The 18,580-nt window shown below is 41.5% G+C and overlaps 2 protein-coding genes across 2 annotated transcripts in view; both read right to left on the bottom strand.

The window, feature by feature from the left end:
- Positions 1–6,922, bottom strand: part of LOC115202047 (microsomal triglyceride transfer protein) — a 47,337-nt gene extending 40,415 nt beyond the window's left edge. The window contains exons 1-4 of the mRNA XM_029765900.1: positions 6,634–6,922; positions 4,582–4,772; positions 3,166–3,309; positions 400–507 (exon numbers count right to left, since the gene is read on the bottom strand). Coding sequence (XP_029621760.1) covers positions 400–507; positions 3,166–3,309; positions 4,582–4,772; positions 6,634–6,694 — 504 coding nt within the window. The 5' untranslated portion in view covers positions 6,695–6,922. The remainder of the gene's footprint in view (positions 1–399; positions 508–3,165; positions 3,310–4,581; positions 4,773–6,633) is intronic.
- Positions 6,923–9,057: 2,135 nt separating this feature from the next.
- On the bottom strand, positions 9,058–18,446 carry LOC115202025 (protein TBATA-like). Its single transcript, XM_029765882.1, has 10 exons — positions 18,407–18,446; positions 18,027–18,085; positions 13,837–14,060; positions 13,345–13,566; positions 12,354–12,425; positions 11,378–11,472; positions 10,960–11,041; positions 10,339–10,495; positions 9,751–9,788; positions 9,058–9,629 (listed from the first exon to the last, which is right to left on the bottom strand). The coding sequence occupies exons 2-10, from the start codon at positions 18,065–18,067 to the stop codon at positions 9,394–9,396; spliced, it is 1,167 nt and encodes a 388-aa protein (XP_029621742.1). The 5' UTR covers positions 18,068–18,085; positions 18,407–18,446; the 3' UTR covers positions 9,058–9,393.
- Between the last annotated feature and the right edge of the window lie 134 nt (positions 18,447–18,580).

Genomic DNA, 18,580 nt, shown 5'->3' with positions numbered 1-18,580 from the left:
GAAGAATCGCAAATAAAAAATATATTTTGATTTGTTTAATACTTTTTTGGTTACTACATGATTCTGTGTGTTATTTCATAGTTTTGATGGTCTTCACTATTATTCTACAATGTAGAAAATAGTAAAAATAAAGAAAAACCCTTGAATGAGTAGGTGCTCTAAAACTTTTGACCAGTAGAGTGTGTATGCATGCATGTATGCATATATATATGCATATATATATGCATATATATAGAACCAATTTGGTACACGGCGGTGGTTACCAACTGAGTTTGTTAAGTGTATCAAAAGTACTCATTGTTATCACATCATTTCTTAGTAAGTGCCTGCTAAAATAGGACTGCAGATTAAATGTTTCCACAATTTCCTGTAACTGTATATGTATTGGGTCTCATGTACCTCTATGACCTTCCCAGATCTGGATTGCACCTGTAGCAAGCTAGCCACACCCCTTTTCAAGTTCTTAATGGAAGCAGGCTCTGCCTTATAGCAGTAAAAGCTGCTCACCTGAAACAGAGGCATGGAACAACAAACAAGTCAATATGATATGAAACAGTGCAATAGAGTCAAGTGACAGAACAGCGAAATTAGCAGTACTTTTCTCCGATTAATATTATCAAAGTGCCTCGCCTCAGATAATGATGAGATGTCAACAAATGGAAAAGAGTCTGACTACGTAGGGTCTGCCTGTGAAATGCATCTTGAGGGTGTTCCTTGCGTGGGAGTTCCTTTTCTTTCGGCAAGGTATGTATCACACCCTGATCTGTTTCAGCTGTCTATGTGCTTGTCTCCATCCCACTCCAGGTGTCACCCATCTTCCTCATTATCCTGTGTATTTATATCTTTGTCCTCTGTTGCCAATTCATTTTCTTTTGTGAAACCTACCAGCGTTTGTTCCCTTGTTCCTGCTTTCTAGTCCATCCCGGTTTTGACCGTTCTGCCTGCCGTTCTATACCTTGCCCCACCTCACTGGATTTTTGACCCTGCCTGCCGTTCTGGACCTTTTGTACCCTCTCTGGATTATGGCCATGGTGTGGCACAGGAGCCAATAAGAGTGGAATTTTCTTGGCAAGGAATGCCCACGGCAACCTAAGACACATTCTGCAGTCAGACACTATCAAACACATGTCTAATTCACCTTCACATGTCTAATTCACCTGCGGCTATGGAACCCTGACCTGTTCACCGGACGTGCTACATGTCCCAGAACTGCTGTCCCAGACCTGCTGGAACCCTGACCTGTTCACCAGACGTGCTACCTGTCCCAGACCTGCTGTTATCAACTCTCTAGAGACAGCAGGAGCAGTAGAGATACTCTCAAAGATCGGCTATGAAAAAGCCAACTGACACTTACTCTTGAGTTGCTGACTTGTTGCACCCTCGACAACTACTATGATTATTATTATTTGACCATGCTGGTCATTTATGAACATTTGAACATCTTGGCCATGTGCTGTTATAATCTACACCCAGCACAGCCAGAAGAGGACTGGCCACCCCTCATAGCCTGGTTCCTCTCTAGGTTTCTTCCTAGGTTTTGGCCTTTCTAGGGAGTTTTTCCTAGACACTATGCTTCTACACCTGCATTGCTTGCTTTTTGGGGTTTTAGGCTGGGTTTCTGTACAGCACTTTGAGATATCAGCTGACGTAAGAAGGGCTATATAAATACATTTGATTTGAGATAGAAAGCTTCATTTGAAAAACCATGTCTAACATTGCAGAGACAACAGCATAAAAAGTCAAATACAATACCGAAGTACAAAGGTTGTAGACAAATCACATTGTAGTAAAAACAAACAGTCACCCTAAGGTCACTATCACAAAAGTTTGAAAATCATGTCACTCTCTCATTATCTTACACTTACACAGTTTATTAGGTACACAACCCTGTTCATGAAAATGGATCGCTCCTACAGACAGTGAGTCACATGGCCGTGGCTTGTAATATAAAGCAGGCAGAAAGGCATTCAGTTATTGTTCGATTGAACATTAGAATGTGCAACACGACCGACCTAAACAACTTTGAGCATGGTATCCTGGGTTTTTCACACACGACTGGGTTTACCGAGATTGGTGCGACAAACAAAAACATCCAGTCAACGGCAGTCCTGCGGGCGAAAACAGCTTGTTGATGAGAGAGGTCCAAGGAGAATGGCAAGAATCATGCAGGCTAACAGGCGTTCAATCTGCATCAACTGCATGATGCCATCACGTCAGCATGGACCAACATCCCTGTGGAACGTTCCTGTGGAAGGCAAAGGGGCGTCCGACCCGGTAGTAGATGGGTGTACCTAATAAAACTGGCCAGTGAGTGTATGTAGTCACTTATAATCGTTTGTAAAACTATGAGATACATTTAGTTTCAATATATACAGTCCAGTGCTAAACTCGTAATATTTTCATAACAGATTCAGCTGATCACGATGCATTCAACAGGACATTCACTGATCAACCGGTTCACCTATTCACCTCACCCTGTCTGTGTCATCCAGGAACGGCACCCCTTTGCCACGCCAATGCCCCCACACTTGTCTCTCGTGAGATCTGATAACCGGCCGGCAATCTGAAGGATTGACCCTTGCCCTGTACTCACCACCTGTCTGGTATTTCCCCTTCCAGCGTCACCACACTAACACATTACCAATTACGGTTCCAATAATAGTCCCCGGCAATACACATGTCATCAATGATGCTCCAGAAATGGCTCCCATACTAGATTTAGTCAATTTGTTTAAATCTTAACTGATTGTAGTAAAAGTGATGGTTGATATAAAAATAAATGTACAATTGCACAACACTTTTATGACTATTGACCTATGAAGATAACAGCAATAGTACTACAATGATAGAAAAATAGCTATTTGCAATATATCTAGTATACTTCTGGTAACAATTAAACATCCTACTACCTATACATTTTACTACATCTACCTATGGCAGATAATCTCCACTGCAGTATACCCAAAGCACATTCATGTTCCTAGTAACTGCCTTAAGTTCAATCAATAATTTTGCATTATGCATCAATAAAAACGTACAGTAACACTTTACTTAGCGCCTGCAAGTATAATGCATTATGATGCAGTTCTAATTATTTTTAAGACCTGTTATGAGCCCGTTTATAATGTCTTATAATAGAAACAAACCAACATCCACAGCTCTTACCTTTCCGTTTTTCAGGTGCACCATGAACGGCCTTTCCAGTGCTGCCAGCTTATTCTCTCCGAGAAGGCTTTGCGTTGTGGCGCCCTGGAATATGTTCTTCTTGGCTGAGCGTTGGGCCACATTTTCTATCTTCACGTTTGAGATCTGTGGATGGGAATGGAAGAGCTTGTTAGATGATTTGGAGGAGGATGAGGACAGTCACATTAAGAAAAAAGGAGGAATTTATAACATGGATGCATGTTCCTCAAAGGGCAGAAGAAAAGTTAGTGAATAAAAAGCTTAGGACATTTCAAGCAGCTCAAAATCAATATTCTCCATAGAATACAACCAGAGTGGAAGGTATTGACTGAATGATTTCAAATACTATTTGAACCTATTCAAAAACTGTCAGTGTTTGGTTTAGCCTGTCTGGAATTCCAGACAGGAATGACTGCTTTTGGGCCAGGCACACACAATTAAGCACAACTTAAGTATTTAACAGAATTAAAATACTATTTGAACCCAGGCCTTTTTAAATACACTTTTTTTTAAACTCCCTGAGGGGCCTGTGAGAACTTAAGTACTATTTTTACACAATCAGACCACACTTTTTTTTCTCTAGTATTTCCAATTTCAGGAGACATTAAGAACCTCTTTCCCAGGATCATATCAATATGTGGTTGAGTTTCCTTCCACATTGTAAAGACATCATACACACAATAGCATACGCACTATACACACACGCACACATGGATTTTGTACTGTATATGTGGTAGTGGTGGAGTAGAGCCCTGAGGGCACACAGTCTGAATGTATTGTAATGTTTTTAAAATTGTATAAATTGCCTTAATTTTGGAAGAGCAGCAGCTAATGAGGATCCATAATAAATACAAATAAACAACATTTTGCATGTATAAACTCCAACATGTATCCTCCCAAAACAAGAGGTGTTTTTCTATTAATTCAATATTCCAGGGAAACATGTAGGGGTTTGACAAAAACTGTCTCTCAGTCTGTCCCTGAATTAATCCTAAATCAACCCCTACCCCCTACTCACTGCCCTCTCTGCATTTGTGTAGATCTGAAAAGACTGGATAGGTCTAAGCGATATGGCGAAAATTCCAACTAGGCTATCATATGGCGAGGTAGGGTTATTGCCATAAAACAGTTACACCTATCCAATCGTCTCAGACCTACACAAGAGCATAGGATCTAGGGGCATGGGGTTTTAGGGGCTGGGGTTTGGGTTTGGGATTCAGGTACATCCAGCCAACATACATTTACATTTGAGTCAATTAGCAGACATTCTTATCCAGAGTGACTTACAATTAGTGCATTCATCTTAAGATAGCTAAGTGGGACGACCACATATCACAGCCATAGTAAGTACATATCGGCAAAGTCAGGGTGAGGAGGTGGTGCTGTGGGATTACTTACCACCAGTTGTATGAGCTGGTCGTCCTTGCTGCTGGGGTCTCTCCACACTAAATTGACATCCACGTCACTGGAGATCCTATAGCCGACACTTCCATCCTTTGACCCCTTGGCCCTGTCCACCAGCACCTCGGTGGTGTAGCTGAATTTGTACAACTGGTCATTGTTCAGCCTGGGTCCAGCAGCACCAGCACCTGAAACAAGAGGGGCCATGCAGGAATCGCAGTGTGAGATCAACACTTACAGTGATGAGTGACTTAGAGCAGGGGTTCTCAAACGGTTTTCTTTCTGAGCCCCGCTAGGCCTTTTCAAACTGCATTCTCTTAGCCCAGGGCTATCTTTAACCCTGGGTTAAAATTAGCCCAGGGACAGTTTAACGTCCTTTTACACAAGCATTTGTTAACCCTGGCTAATTGAAACCAACTGTCACTTTTCTGGAATAAAATATTCCTGTGTCACTTTTCTGGAGTCAATTGGGTGACAACCAAGGGTGTTTGCACTGGGCTACGCGCAGTTTGAACATGGCTACTGAAACTCTGACAACTCACTGAGGACCCCAAATGGTTGGGATTCACTTAGACCTGTGTTTCTCTATATAAATATCAAGGTCTTTCATCAGTACAATGTCAACAAGCTGATTAACACCAAATGGCCCTCACTGCTGAGTGAGATTTCTGTCAAAACATCTCCTAAACAAAATAGTTGGTATATACCATTAAGCAATGATTGAATTAAGGTATTTCCCTCAAATCATCTGCTTTACGGCAGTCAAATACTTCCTCTTTGTATGTCAATCATAACAAAAAGGCTTGAGTTCAGATTGGTTCAATGTATTACTCTGTTAGATTTGTAATGTTTTGGCTAGGCAAAAAATTCATTGTTTAACCATTACACACCTTACCTGGTCCCCTGGCTAATTGCTACTGGTTCGACAGAGAAAGATCAGGCAGGTGGATGAGACTGACACGTGTAAAACCATGTGTAGCTTTTTGCAAAATACTTCCAAACATCTTATCCTCTGTAGCAGATGATTTAAAAACAGACCGGAATATTTATACATTCATACTGTCAGGCATCCTGGATTCAGAAGGTGAGCCCTTCATCGTGGTCCAATTGCAACTTGTAATCACGTATCATTATTACGAGAACCCTTGTAAGCTAAACCTACTATGATCTACGTTTCTGATGGACACAATCAACACTGGAGACAGAGAACGTTGTGGGTGGACTATTAAAGTCCTTGATTGCTCTAATACAGTGTAGCATTCCAAAAGAATTGACATTGGGCCATGAGTCAAGACTGACGTGTCACTTTCGGGTTGCATCACCAATCACAAAGTGCTGAATCCAACATTCAAAATCTGCCACAGACAGCTGTATTCAACCATTTTGTCAACTGCCTTAGTATCTACTGACCAAGTTGTACAGGAAATTACTTCATTCATATCGCCTATGATTAATAGAATTGACACCCAAAAAACAACTTTACCACCAGCTACAGTAATATCCACAATATCTACCCTGCAGGTTGCCTCAAATGTTCAGGGGAGTAATTACTATTGGTTGTGTACTTTATTTTTTTTTTAACTAGGCAAGTCAGTTAAGAACAAATTCTTATTTACAATGATGGCCTACCCCAGGCAAAACCTAACGATGCTGGGCCAATTGTGCACTGCCCTATGGGACTCCCAATCACAGCCGGGTGTGATATAGCCTGGAATCGAACCAGAGTCTGTAGTGACGCCTCTATCACTGAGATGCAGTGCCTTAGACCGCTGCACCACTCGGGAGCCCGCCTTACATCACCAGGAAACTATTTGACTATTGAATTTAGGAACAAACATGTGCTGTGAAATGATGAATCTCCAGTGAAAGTGATTTGTTGGTTCCTTGGTTGTTGCAAGACCATTCAAAAGGTTTTATGACAGAAGTTCCAAGGACACTGACTGTAAGCCTAGAGCCCAACTGCTAACATACTCTCTAAGCAAATCACACACCAACACAATATAAAATAACATATTCATCACACATATCCGTACATGAAAAATAACTCACCTCTAGTAGAAGCAGAAAATGAAGATGTTATGCAGAGCAAAAGCACAAAGAGAGCTAACATTTTGCAATCTATTAGGAGCAAGAAGGTGACCGCAGGTAAAAGTTGACTGGATCGGCGCTCACAAGGCCAGAAAGAAAGGCTCAGCTACCCGAAACTACTCAAATTATGTTCATCGGTGTGGAGGGCAGAATCCAAACTCCACGCTCAAGTACTAAGTACGAGGTAAAGAGCAAATCATTAACTTGTAGAGCTGAGATTTGACAATCCCTTCGACTATCACTAGGCGCAATGCCCACTGTTGGCGGGAGATGATACTTTGTACGCGAGCAGTTCATTTATGTTACGACATACCTAATGGTCATGACGATCAATCGGATGAGAAGAGGACGATAGCCTTATCAACAGCGCATGCACAAGTGCGAATTGACATCGAGGTTTCGTCCTCAAGTAGTATCCTATCATGATAAAAACCAGTGAGACAATTACATATAGGATAAAACAGTAACGTTAGTTTCACAGCTGTAGCGATACTGTCGAATTCTGCCCAACTTTCAGAAACAAGTACAAAACAATAAAATACTCTATATTTTCAACGTACGACTAAAAGGTTGAAAACAATGGTGACATTTACCCCTCGGTAGTGAGACGGCGTCATTTTGAGATTGAACCTTTCACCTAGTTTTGCAATAAACAGACTGGCATTGTTGCACACACCGTTGAAGGAAATGGAATATACACGTCACTCTATAACAGACAGCATATGGGCCAATGGTAGGTACTTGGAGTTCTGCCGTGTATGTGTGGCGGTGTGGAGGAATTTGTAAGCACCGATTTGAGGTCAGTTTTGTGTTTCCCACTCTAATGGTAAGGATGGATGTGGGGATATGTGGGAGGGGACGCTGACTGATCCTTGACCTGTGACCCCTATCTGCATCAAGGACAAATTGATCTGGGTTTACATTATGGATGATTCTTATCTTTGACTACATTGTGAGGGAAAGGGAAATAATTGTTCTAGAATTGATCAAGCAGTGAAGTCATTTCCTTGACATTGAAGTCGTTTTTCTCATCCTATTTATATACACTTCAGTTCAAAGGTTTGGGGTCACTTAGAAATGTCATTGTTTTTTAAAGAAAAGCATGTTTTTTGTCCATTAAAATAACATCAAATTGATCAGAAATACAGTGTAGACATTGTTAATGTTGTAAATGACTATTGTGGCTGGAAACGGAATATTTTTTTATGGAACATCTACATAGGCGTACAGAGGCCCATTATCAGCAACCATCACTCCTGTGTTCCAATGGCACGTTGTGTTAGCTAATCGAAATGTATCATTTTAAAAGGCTAATTGATCATTAGAAAACCCTTTGGCAATTATGTTAGCACAGCTGAAAACTGTTGTACTGATTAAAGAAGCAATAAAACTGGCCTTCTTTAGACAAGTTGAGTATCTGGAGCATCAGCATTTGTGGGATTACAGGCTCAAAATGGCCAGAAACAAATAACTTTCTTCTGAAACTCATCAGTCTGTTCTTGTTCTGAGAAATGAAGGCTATCCCATGCGAGAAATTGTCAAGAAACTGAAGATCTCATACAACGCGGTGTACTACTCCTTTCACAGAACAGCCAACTGGCTCTAACCAGAATAGAAAGAGGAGTGGGAGGCTCCGATGCACAACTGAGCAAGAGGACAAGTACATTAGAGTGTCTAGTTTGAGAAACAGACGCTTCACAGGTCCTCAACTGGCAGCTTCATTAAATAGTACCCGCAAAACACCAGTCTCAACATCAACAGTGAAGAGGCAAGTCCAGGACGCTGGCCTTCTAGGCAGAGTTCCTCTGTCCAGTGTCTGTGTTATTTTGCCCATCTTAATCTTTTCTTTTTTTTGGCCAGTCTGAGATATAGCTTTTTCTTTGCAACTCTACCTAGAAGGCCAGCATCCCCGGAGTCGCCTCTTCACTGTTGACATTGAGACTTGCGTTTTGCGGGTACTATTTAATGAAACTGCCAGTTGAGGACCTGTGAAGCGTCTGTTTCTCAAACTAGACACTCTAATGTACTTGTCCTCTTGCTCAGTTGTGCATCGGGGCCTCCCACTCCTCTTTCTATACTGGTTAGAGCCAGTTTGCGCTGTTCTGTGAAGGGAGTAGTACACAGTCTATTGTATTCATTAATAGGAATTCATTGATTCACTTTATTTTTTCATGCATTCGGGAAATAAGTGAGATAAATATACAGATATATTGACTACGGATCCTATTGTCTTTATATTCTTTCAGATGATGTTATTCTATTTGTGTGAATAATTGTCAGTCTAGAAATACTAGTAGTGGTGCAGTATGTGGTTACACTTACGTTACATTGCCATTATTACTGTGTAACTACTTATGTTATTACAGTGTAAAAAGTATTGTTGTAACTAAGGATTACACTCAAATCCCATTTTAACTCCCTTTTCACCTCAATGAAACACTAATTCAAAATCTAATTCAAACCAAATCAGAATCAAATTAGTACCAAAATGACTACCGATTGCTGAATAAGAGGTCTATTGAGATGCACAGGAGGGGTTCATTCATTAGGGCACAACGTTCAGAGTGTTGCAGATATTAATTGAATCACTAGAGCTGATACAATAACCTATTCAACATGACAGACAATGGTATCTATTCTACATCATACATTTCTATCTGAATGTTCAGTGACGTTGGAACTTCCTGAACCAACCCCAGGTGTATTGCCAAGAGTTGTGTTTTATGTCACGAGTGAGCCAGGTGCCTGCTGGGTATAGTTGGGCCATTCGGCCTGGAACACTCCAAGTGGTGTGTGAAGCATCAGGGCCCGCTTGGTGTAACGTAGGACCACCTTTTGGTTGAGGTGACACACGGTGGGGCTACCCAGGGTCCTCTGGGTACTCAGGGGTCTGGCAATGTGTCTCTCCCTGGGGGTCTTGGACTCTGCCCTCTCTGTGCCTGCATCCTCCAGTTTACCTGGGAATGGTGTATTATAGATAGACAGACAGATCTCCAGATATTGAGTGAATCAATCAACATATTAATTACTAGGTCAATTAATTATATTATTTGTCAGTACTTAACCTTGGAGACTCACCTGAGTCACAGTTTGACATAATTTCTAGGGAATGACATCTGTGAAGAGTAAACATAATATATTTTGTAAATACATTACAGGCTGTCCTTTTTCAATAGGCTAAATGTATTGGCCAGTGGGCAGCAGTATTGATATACAGCACCTAGTGCAGGGGTGCACAACTTAGAATTTTTGTCCAGGGGGGAAGTGGCAGCCAGATATTGACATGATTCAAGGGGCCATTAAAACTGTTATAGCGGGATGTACTATTTCTTGGCAGCATGGCGATTTCATGCTACATGGCATTGCATCATCATTCATCCAATTTCAAATAGATTTCCTTAAGAACTAGGATTTCCTCACCCCACATCATCAATTACATTTTAGGCTGCATTTGGTTCTGGGGCTGTATACTGTGAAGTGTGCAGCCAACTTGCAAAGTGCAATGATTCCAAAACATACTTTTTTTGCTGTGATCCACTAAAAGCTTTTGCCATCTTCCAGTGACCCCAAAACAACCAAAAATGTTTAAACAATCGATCCTCCCAGTAGACAACATTTGGCATAGGTGTCTTACAATGCCGTCATTTTCTGGTTGGAAACACTAACCTGGTGGTATCCTCCTCACTGATCGAAACCATTCTGGAGGCAGGAGGGAGGTTTTGAACCTCCTTCACTGTCAGCTGCTCTCTTCCCGGAGCCTCATAGGCTGAGACAGGGTCCTTTGCCAGGGCGGAAGACAGCAGACTTAGAACCTGGTCCTTTTCTGGACAAAAGTAAATACCACCACAGGTTAACGCCATGACAGATCAATGTTTACATCCTGATGGATCTTAGTAGGGACTTGGGATTATGGTCCCGATTAACACTATTTTGGGAACTTTTAAAGTCTTTGTGTGAGTGTATCATATACTTTGTGTGAGGGTGTCTTGCATCTCGCTCATCTGCAATATTAGTGGTTCATTTTGCCTGTGGCAAAGCTAATTGCTGAGTCTCACTTTAATGTTGTGATAAAAATGTTTATTGAAAATGTACCCTTTTGTTACTGTTCATTTGGATGGTGCTATCAAATTTCCTTTGGGGTATGAATAAAGAGCTATCTTATCTATCTAATCTTGTCTTTCCCTCTCTATGCTCTGCAGCTGGATTTCAACAACTAGAAAAGGGCTCTAGATAACAGTGACTGCATGCTAAATGGATTGGTGTATATGTGCAGCCCAGTGCACTTACCTCTTTGACCAGCTGTCAGAATCCATTGCTGGACATCCCCTATAGACTCAGTTTGCAGTATCTGACACAACATATCAATCACCTACAACATATAAGAGTGTTCAAACTATGTCATAACGTGTTACAAGCTGTAACTCGAAGGCCATCATGAAGGCAACCTATAACTGAAACATGCAAATTGCAATTGTTTTTAACATTCCTTGCGGATATACAGTATACCAATGTAATAAAGACATTAAAATTGTAATTTACTGTATCTGACAACCCACTGGGCACACACTGGTTGTATCAACGTTGTTTCCAAGCCTTGTCAATGAAATGACATTGAACCAAGATGGAATAGACGTTAAATTGATGTCTTTGCCCAGTGGGAAGTGCCTTGGAATTGTTTTCAAACATGAAGATCACTCGTGCTCACCATCAGCTGTAGTTTAAGGTTCCCCTCTCTGTCATCTCTAGACCCCCCGAGGGCTGACACACAGCTGGACTGGGGGAAGAAGGGGACACCACTGCCTGGAGGTCAGAGGGCAATGGGGTTACAACCAACAACCCTAATCCTAATTGTAATATTTACCCTAACTCTTACCTAAACCTAACCCTCAAACCAAAAAATGTTTTTCACCCGACACAGAATATACATCTATAACACTTATAAATGTTATAATTATTATTTTTTAAATAATGTGGGTATTTTACCCTCAATTTCGATCTTGTCTCATCACTGTAACTCCTTAACGTGCTCAGGAGGTGAAGGTCGACTCATGCATCCTCGCTCTTTAACAACCGCCCCAACCACGCTCCTTAACACCTGCCCATTTAACCCGGGAGCCAGCCGCACCAATGTGTCGGAGGAAACACCATTCACCTGACGACCAAGGTCAGCCTGTAGGTGTCCGGCCTGCCACAAGGAGTTGCTAGAGCACGATGAGTCAAGTAAAGCCCCCCTGGCCAAAGCACCCCCTTAACCTGGACAACACTGGGCCAATTGTGCGCCGCCCTATGGGACTCCCGATCACGGCCGGTTGTGATACAGCCCAGGATCAAACCCAGGCCTGCAGGGATGCCTCTAGCACTGCAATGCAGTGCCTAGACCGCTGCGCCACTCGGGAGGCCCCAAAATTATTTTGACTGAGATGGTTTCCTCTTAAGTGTTAGGATTACATTATTAAACAACATTTTATATTTTGCAGCAGTATGCAGCAGTTGGGGTTGGGGTCAATACAATTTCAATTCAATCCCACTTCTCTCATCGATGTCAAAATCTGGAGTTAAGAGATCTCCAGTTAGGATTCAGCCTTTCTTGTGGTGGAGTTGAAGTGGAATTTACCCAGACCTGGCTGGGCAGTATATAATAATAACATTTCATCTTCAGAAAAAATTATATTCCATCTCACCTCTTCCACCTGGTCCCAAAAGCCCTGCCCTCTCTGTCAACTCTCGCAACTCCTCACGCCAGGCCTCGGTCACTTGGAAGAGAACAAAAAAGCAGCAAATTAATTCTCTGCTAACACTATGGACAGGAGATGCACTGTTCATAAGCCTGTAATAAGGCCTACATATGCCTTATTCAAGATCTGACAAACATGTGTGACACCTGCATACATGTGATTTCAATGTTTACACTGTACAGTACTGTGATTATTTTGTATTTTTCTATACAATTATTTTCATTATGCAACTTAATTTCCCAAATACAATGCCGATAGCATAACGACACATGCAGACACACACACACACACACAAATACATACATCAATTTTGAGTGTCTTTAGGGCACCATCATGAACATAGTTTTAAATAATTGTTGTTTTCCATTCATCGTCCCTACCAATTTACCATTTGTATTGAATGAGCTGCTTTGTGCAGCAGTTGTAACATGATAGGGTAGATGGATACAATGAAGTGCTTAACCGCCACACTAATATCTGGTTACCTGTAGCCTGTAGCAGAATGCTATAGGGTCTAGAGTTTCATTCTCACTCTACATGCCTGTTTTTACTTTCAGAAACACTATAATATCCAGGCACAACATGCAGCTAAAATACAAGATCAATATAACGTCATCGTAACTTTGTTTACCAGTACGTAGGTACATCATAGTTGTAAACAGAAAATAATGTACAATAGGCTACTCCACGGGAATACAGCTGGATGCAGCTGGGCAAGAACCAAAGCACATCCATTTTACAAGAGAACTACTTTGTTACAACACTATATCACAGGATCAATAGGGCTGGTTTTGTACATAAATGACATCACCATAAAAAGAGAGAAAGGTTCATATTGACAGAGACTTGCTGTATTGAAGGAGTCTTGCCAACTCCTATGGCCATTGACATGACACAAACAGATCTGGGGCCAGACTGACAGACTGTCTGAACGTACATAACCTCAGAGAGGGGGAATCCGTCTGCTTCAGGGGGAAGAACTGGAGGCCCGTGAGGACGTCAATAGGGAGGTAGGTGCTGTTGGTGCCGATGGCCGCCGTCGGTATGTTTGACTGCAATACCAGATTCTTCTCAAGGGTCAGGACCCTGCCCAAGCAGTACTGGGGAAACTGGCCAAAGGTGACATCATTGACAGCACAGATTTGTTTGTCATTGATACCTGTGCAAACAACAGACATGGATTAAAAATGTCTTATATGAAGGATGGAGGCATTGTTGAATTCAATAATATTGAGGCACTGTACCAATGCTATTCATCATCTGCTAGGTGGGAATGTGACTCAACTATTAGTAAATGAATAGACACTGTGTGTGTGTGTGTGTGTGTGTGTGTGTGTGTGTGTGTGTGTGTGTGTGTGTGTGTGTGTGTGTGGTTTGCATGTGTGCAAATGTGCATGCCTCTTTGTGTCTCTGGGTGTATCAAACTAACCCTTGATGTGCCTGACCCTCTGTGGGTGGGGGTTGTTCCTACAGAAGAAAGGGCTGTGGCTGGGCACTCCGAAGCGGGCACTGCTGCGCTGAGGGGTGAGGATCACTCTGGGCTTGTGGCATAGCGGGCTATCCTCTGCCACTTTCAGGGACACAGTGGTGAGCTCACGATTACCCAGGGAGAAGGGCGAGGTGTGGGGATGGCTGGACACACTGGGCTCTGGCCTGGGTAGAAAGGTCCCACAGTTAAGGTGTAGTGGTAAGGTAGGCTAGCTGTGTGTGTGTGTGTGTGTGTGTGTGTGTGTGTGTGTGTGTGTGTGTGTGTGTGTGTGTGTGTGTGTGTGTGTGTGTGTGTGTGTGTGTGCGTGCGTGCGTGCGTGCGTGCGTGCGTGCGTGCGTGCGTGCGTGCGTGCGTGCGTGCGTCCGTCCGTCCTTGGCTACCTGGCTAAAATGCTTGCTCGCTAGCCTAACTTCCTTTCATGGGCAACAGCTAGTTAACATGAGCATTCTACATCTAGATACATATTGAACTTCTATCCTCTCAGGCCAAGGGCACAATGTATAAATTAATGGTTGGATCACCTTGATAATCATTGGCCGGTACGGAGAATTAAGTAAAACGACAAGTCCAAATCACTTTCTCCATCATTGGCTAATTTAGGAAAGGGCCAATTTTAGCTAGCTAGCCACCAGAGGACAACACAACAAGATGCGAAAATTCAAGTTGTTTCTGTCAATTAAGTATGCTCTCAATGAAATTTGATAGGAGTGACGCCAAATCCAAATTGGCTTCCCTTTACTTTTTTTTACCATTCACAGTTGAGCTCACTCAGTTTAGCTTAACGCTGATTGACTATTATTTTATACTTTTTTATCAAGGGAGGCCAAACGCTCGCTGGTTTCCCCAGGGGCGCCATATGGGGGGGTTAGGACGATTCTAAGGGCCTGTGTAACGGTGGTCGTGGTGGATGGACCAAGGCGCAGCGGGTTAAGTGCTCATATTAACTTTATTAGAACACATACGAACAAAACAATAAAAACAAACGAACGACAAACAGTCTTGCATGTAACACACAGCTATGCAACAAACAACCTCCCACACCCCCATGAAAACAAACTCCTAATTTATAGGACCTTCAATCAGAAACAACGATAACCAGCTGCCTCCAATTGAAGGTCCAACCCCAATAAACTAAACATAGAACTACAATAGACTAGACAGAACATAGAAATATACTAACATAGAACAATTACAAAAAAAAACAGAATATATAAACCAAACACCCCTCTACATACACACACAACCCGAACCATATAAAACAAATACCCCCTGCCACGTCCTGACCAAACTACAATAACAAATAACCCCTATGCTGGTCAGGACGTGACAGCCTGTGACTGACAGGAGCCCTAAAAAGTTATTAGAACATTTGCTATATTTTTTCAATATTAAATTATTAACCTATCATCATTAATATAATATAATATTTATATAATATAATATAATATTTCTCTCCTGTCTGAGGCAACACTGATTGCCATGCAAATGGATGTTTCACCTCAATTTAGCAAAGAACACAGAAAAGGAAGAGATTCCATGATGAGACCTCTAAAGACAGAGACAGCTCAGGACAGTGCAGCAACGGTATGTAGGAACACAGTGTTTTTTACTGCTATGGACAACATCATAAGAACACTAGGTTCCACACCACTGCAAAAATTGTACGAGAATTTTCTGCTGTTCTGAAAGTTGGGCAGATTAGCGAGGATAAAGTCCCTTCTGTGTGCCAACCACTGATCATGAAGTATTCCAGAGATCTTACACCTGAGTTTCAAAATGAAGTAAGACACCTGAACACTGTATATGCTGCCACTTTCCCCCCTAACTTGTCCCCTCTTGTTCTCCTGAATGCAGTTTGTAAGATACAGTTGCAAAGCATTTTTTGAGAAGTGTGCATTGCTTTAGATATATTTTGCACACTGCCTGTGACTGTTGCTCGTGACGAGAGAGCTTTCAGTAAGCTAAAACTGATAAAAAACGATTTAAGGTCCACTATGTCCCAGGACAGGCTTTGCAGTCTTGCCATGCTGTCCATTGAAAGTCAGTTAGCTAGAAAGCTGGACTTCAAAGACTTTCAGTGACTTTGCTAGCAAGAAGGCTCGGTGCTGGGCTCTTGGTGAGTAAGGCTGAGCAAGGGCCAGTGATAATGTTAAATGGCATGGCTATGGATATTGGATCACTATACACAGGCTGAGAACAAGACTGAGAACAGACAGACTGAGAACAAGATATATCTCAAAGTAATGGCTGGATTGCCATAAAATTTGTTGTGCATAATCAAGACCCCAAGTGGAAGAAACCTATTGATTTGGTGACCACTTGACCTTTCCTCTAGTGCCACCATCAGGCCTTTTCATTTCCATTTTGTTTACCATTTCCACTTTTCCAGCTTCTTATTGTCTAGTTGGTATGTATACTTAGTTCAACAATCTGCTGCTGATTTTATTATTTGGTTTGTTATATCATTCCATAGATTATAATGTTAATTTATTTTAATTGAAGAGGTTAGTGTATATTTAAGTTCTATTTATTTAAAGTTATTCATTAATGTTAAGATAATTTTACCATTAAAATTACATTTAGACTGTAAAAGATGGCCTTTAGCACTTTTCTTATAGAGGGTATCAGTCTTGCATCAAATAGTGAATTCCAATGTGTGCAGAATGTTGCGTGCATGTCTGCACAGTGTTATATTTTCACAGCTCACTGTCAGTAAATATCGTACAGTAAATATTGGACTACAAGAGAGTTGCAAGCATGCAAAGGTAGAGTTATTGAAATCTTTCAATGGGTCAATTGGGTTCTGGAGGTGTGTGGTTACACCAAATGCGCAGGGTTGGGGTGGCCTGTGGTGGTGGGGTCCAATGTGATATCTTTTCATGGGGCACAAAATCCCTGGCGGTGCCCCTGGGTTTCCCTTGTATTTAATGCTACGGGCAACGTCATACTCTTTTGGAACAGACAGCATCAGATCAATGGCCAACACATACAGAGACGCGCTGATGTTTTCTCCGGTGAGATACAGTACATTCAGACTCTTGTGAATTGAAGGAAAATTATAAAACAAAGAGAGACGAAATATACATTAATTTATGTTATTTAAAAAAAATGATTGGTCAATTTTGGGGGGAAGCATGAAAGCTCCATGAATACACGCCACTGCCATAAACGCATGGATCGTGAATCTTTCTAATACGTTTGGTTTTTAGTCAAATTAAACGAAACACCATACATCTGTTTTTTTAAACAAACAACAATATTTCTAAATTGGATCTGGTCAGAAGCATGATATTGTTCCATGAGCACGAGGCAATGTGCGCACACGTAGGCCTAAGGGCTCTTTGGAAGGAGACACACACTGCATTCGCATTTCGGAAATTCACTGCATGTTTTGGACATTGCCCTAACGTTATAATAAGATTAGCCTACCATCATCGCCTGATATGGCCTGTTAGTGACTTTGCCACGTAAAAGGTAAACAAACGAATAGGAAAATAGCCTAGGCTACAAGCGGATTCAGCACCAAGGACAGCGATCGGAATTCCCACGATTTGACAGTTAGGTCCAACAGATGAAAGTGGAAGATGCCGTTTGTTTTTTGAATGATAAAGGAGACACAATAAGAAGTCTATTGTAATAACTTGGTGTTTCCTAAACATACTTCCTACAGTCACAGACATCTTTCATTCAATGGGTCAATGGGCATCGCACACAGACCTAATGAGTCCAAACTTTTCACAGAAGCTGAACGGGAATGTCTGCTGACTGTTTTGCTGCTCGTGATACTTTAATACAAAATGTGTTATGTAGGCTACTGATAACTGATGGGATTGACTGATTAAATGGGCAGTAAAGCAACAAGAGAAGAGGGTGGGTTATTGTTTATCTATCTACTTGGTATGCAATACAGTAGGTCTACCATCTACATTATTTGAATTTGATCTTGAGTGTGACAGGAAATTATTGTGTTACTGTAAAGTGGCCATGAGATCACGTTTTAAATATTCATAACAACCATGAGCCTTAAAAAGCTAAAAGTAACAAAATGTTGGGAGGCAAAAGACAATTTTTAAAGAAGGTCAGTAGAAATCCAGTAGGTTACATGAATGACAGATAAACAGAAGACTCACGTATTTTCCCTGAAAGGTTCGAAAATTGGTCTCTCTGACATTTTGAAGAATCAAAGGATCTAATGGGAAGTATAAAAATATTGTCTAAATGAGTTTCAACAGAAATTCGCACATTGAGCCTATAGCCTTTAAGATGACAATCACAATCAAAGAAAAAGCCACTACATGCAACAAGCGGGGCTCACTTGCACTTGTGCCTTATTAATGTGGCCTAGCTGACAATGTGTATCGTGTAAAGCCAGCACACATTGACAACCTACAGAGCCAATACAACTCGATCACACAATATAACCCATCATAACCTAATTAATCAGTATCCCCATTGTTTTATACGTGTGTAATAGGTAAATTACGTAATTCATCACTGAAATGTTCCCTACCTTTTCGAAGTCACAGGAATGTTCCATCTACTTCCGCTCTTCAGATGTGGAGTGCTCCATAAATCCTTGGAATACATTGGCTCCATTGAAATTGACGCCATGGAAACGTGACGCGCGCGAAATAAAGACTTGACGTTAATAAAGGCTTGATGACGTTGAACAGAGCTGCTGTAT

Source organism: Salmo trutta, chromosome 11 (assembly GCF_901001165.1).
Source record: "Salmo trutta chromosome 11, fSalTru1.1, whole genome shotgun sequence".
Classification (NCBI taxonomy): domain Eukaryota; kingdom Metazoa; phylum Chordata; class Actinopteri; order Salmoniformes; family Salmonidae; genus Salmo; species Salmo trutta.
The sequence above is the reverse complement of the archived record's forward strand: the minus strand, read 5'-3'. Positions and strand labels throughout refer to the sequence as shown.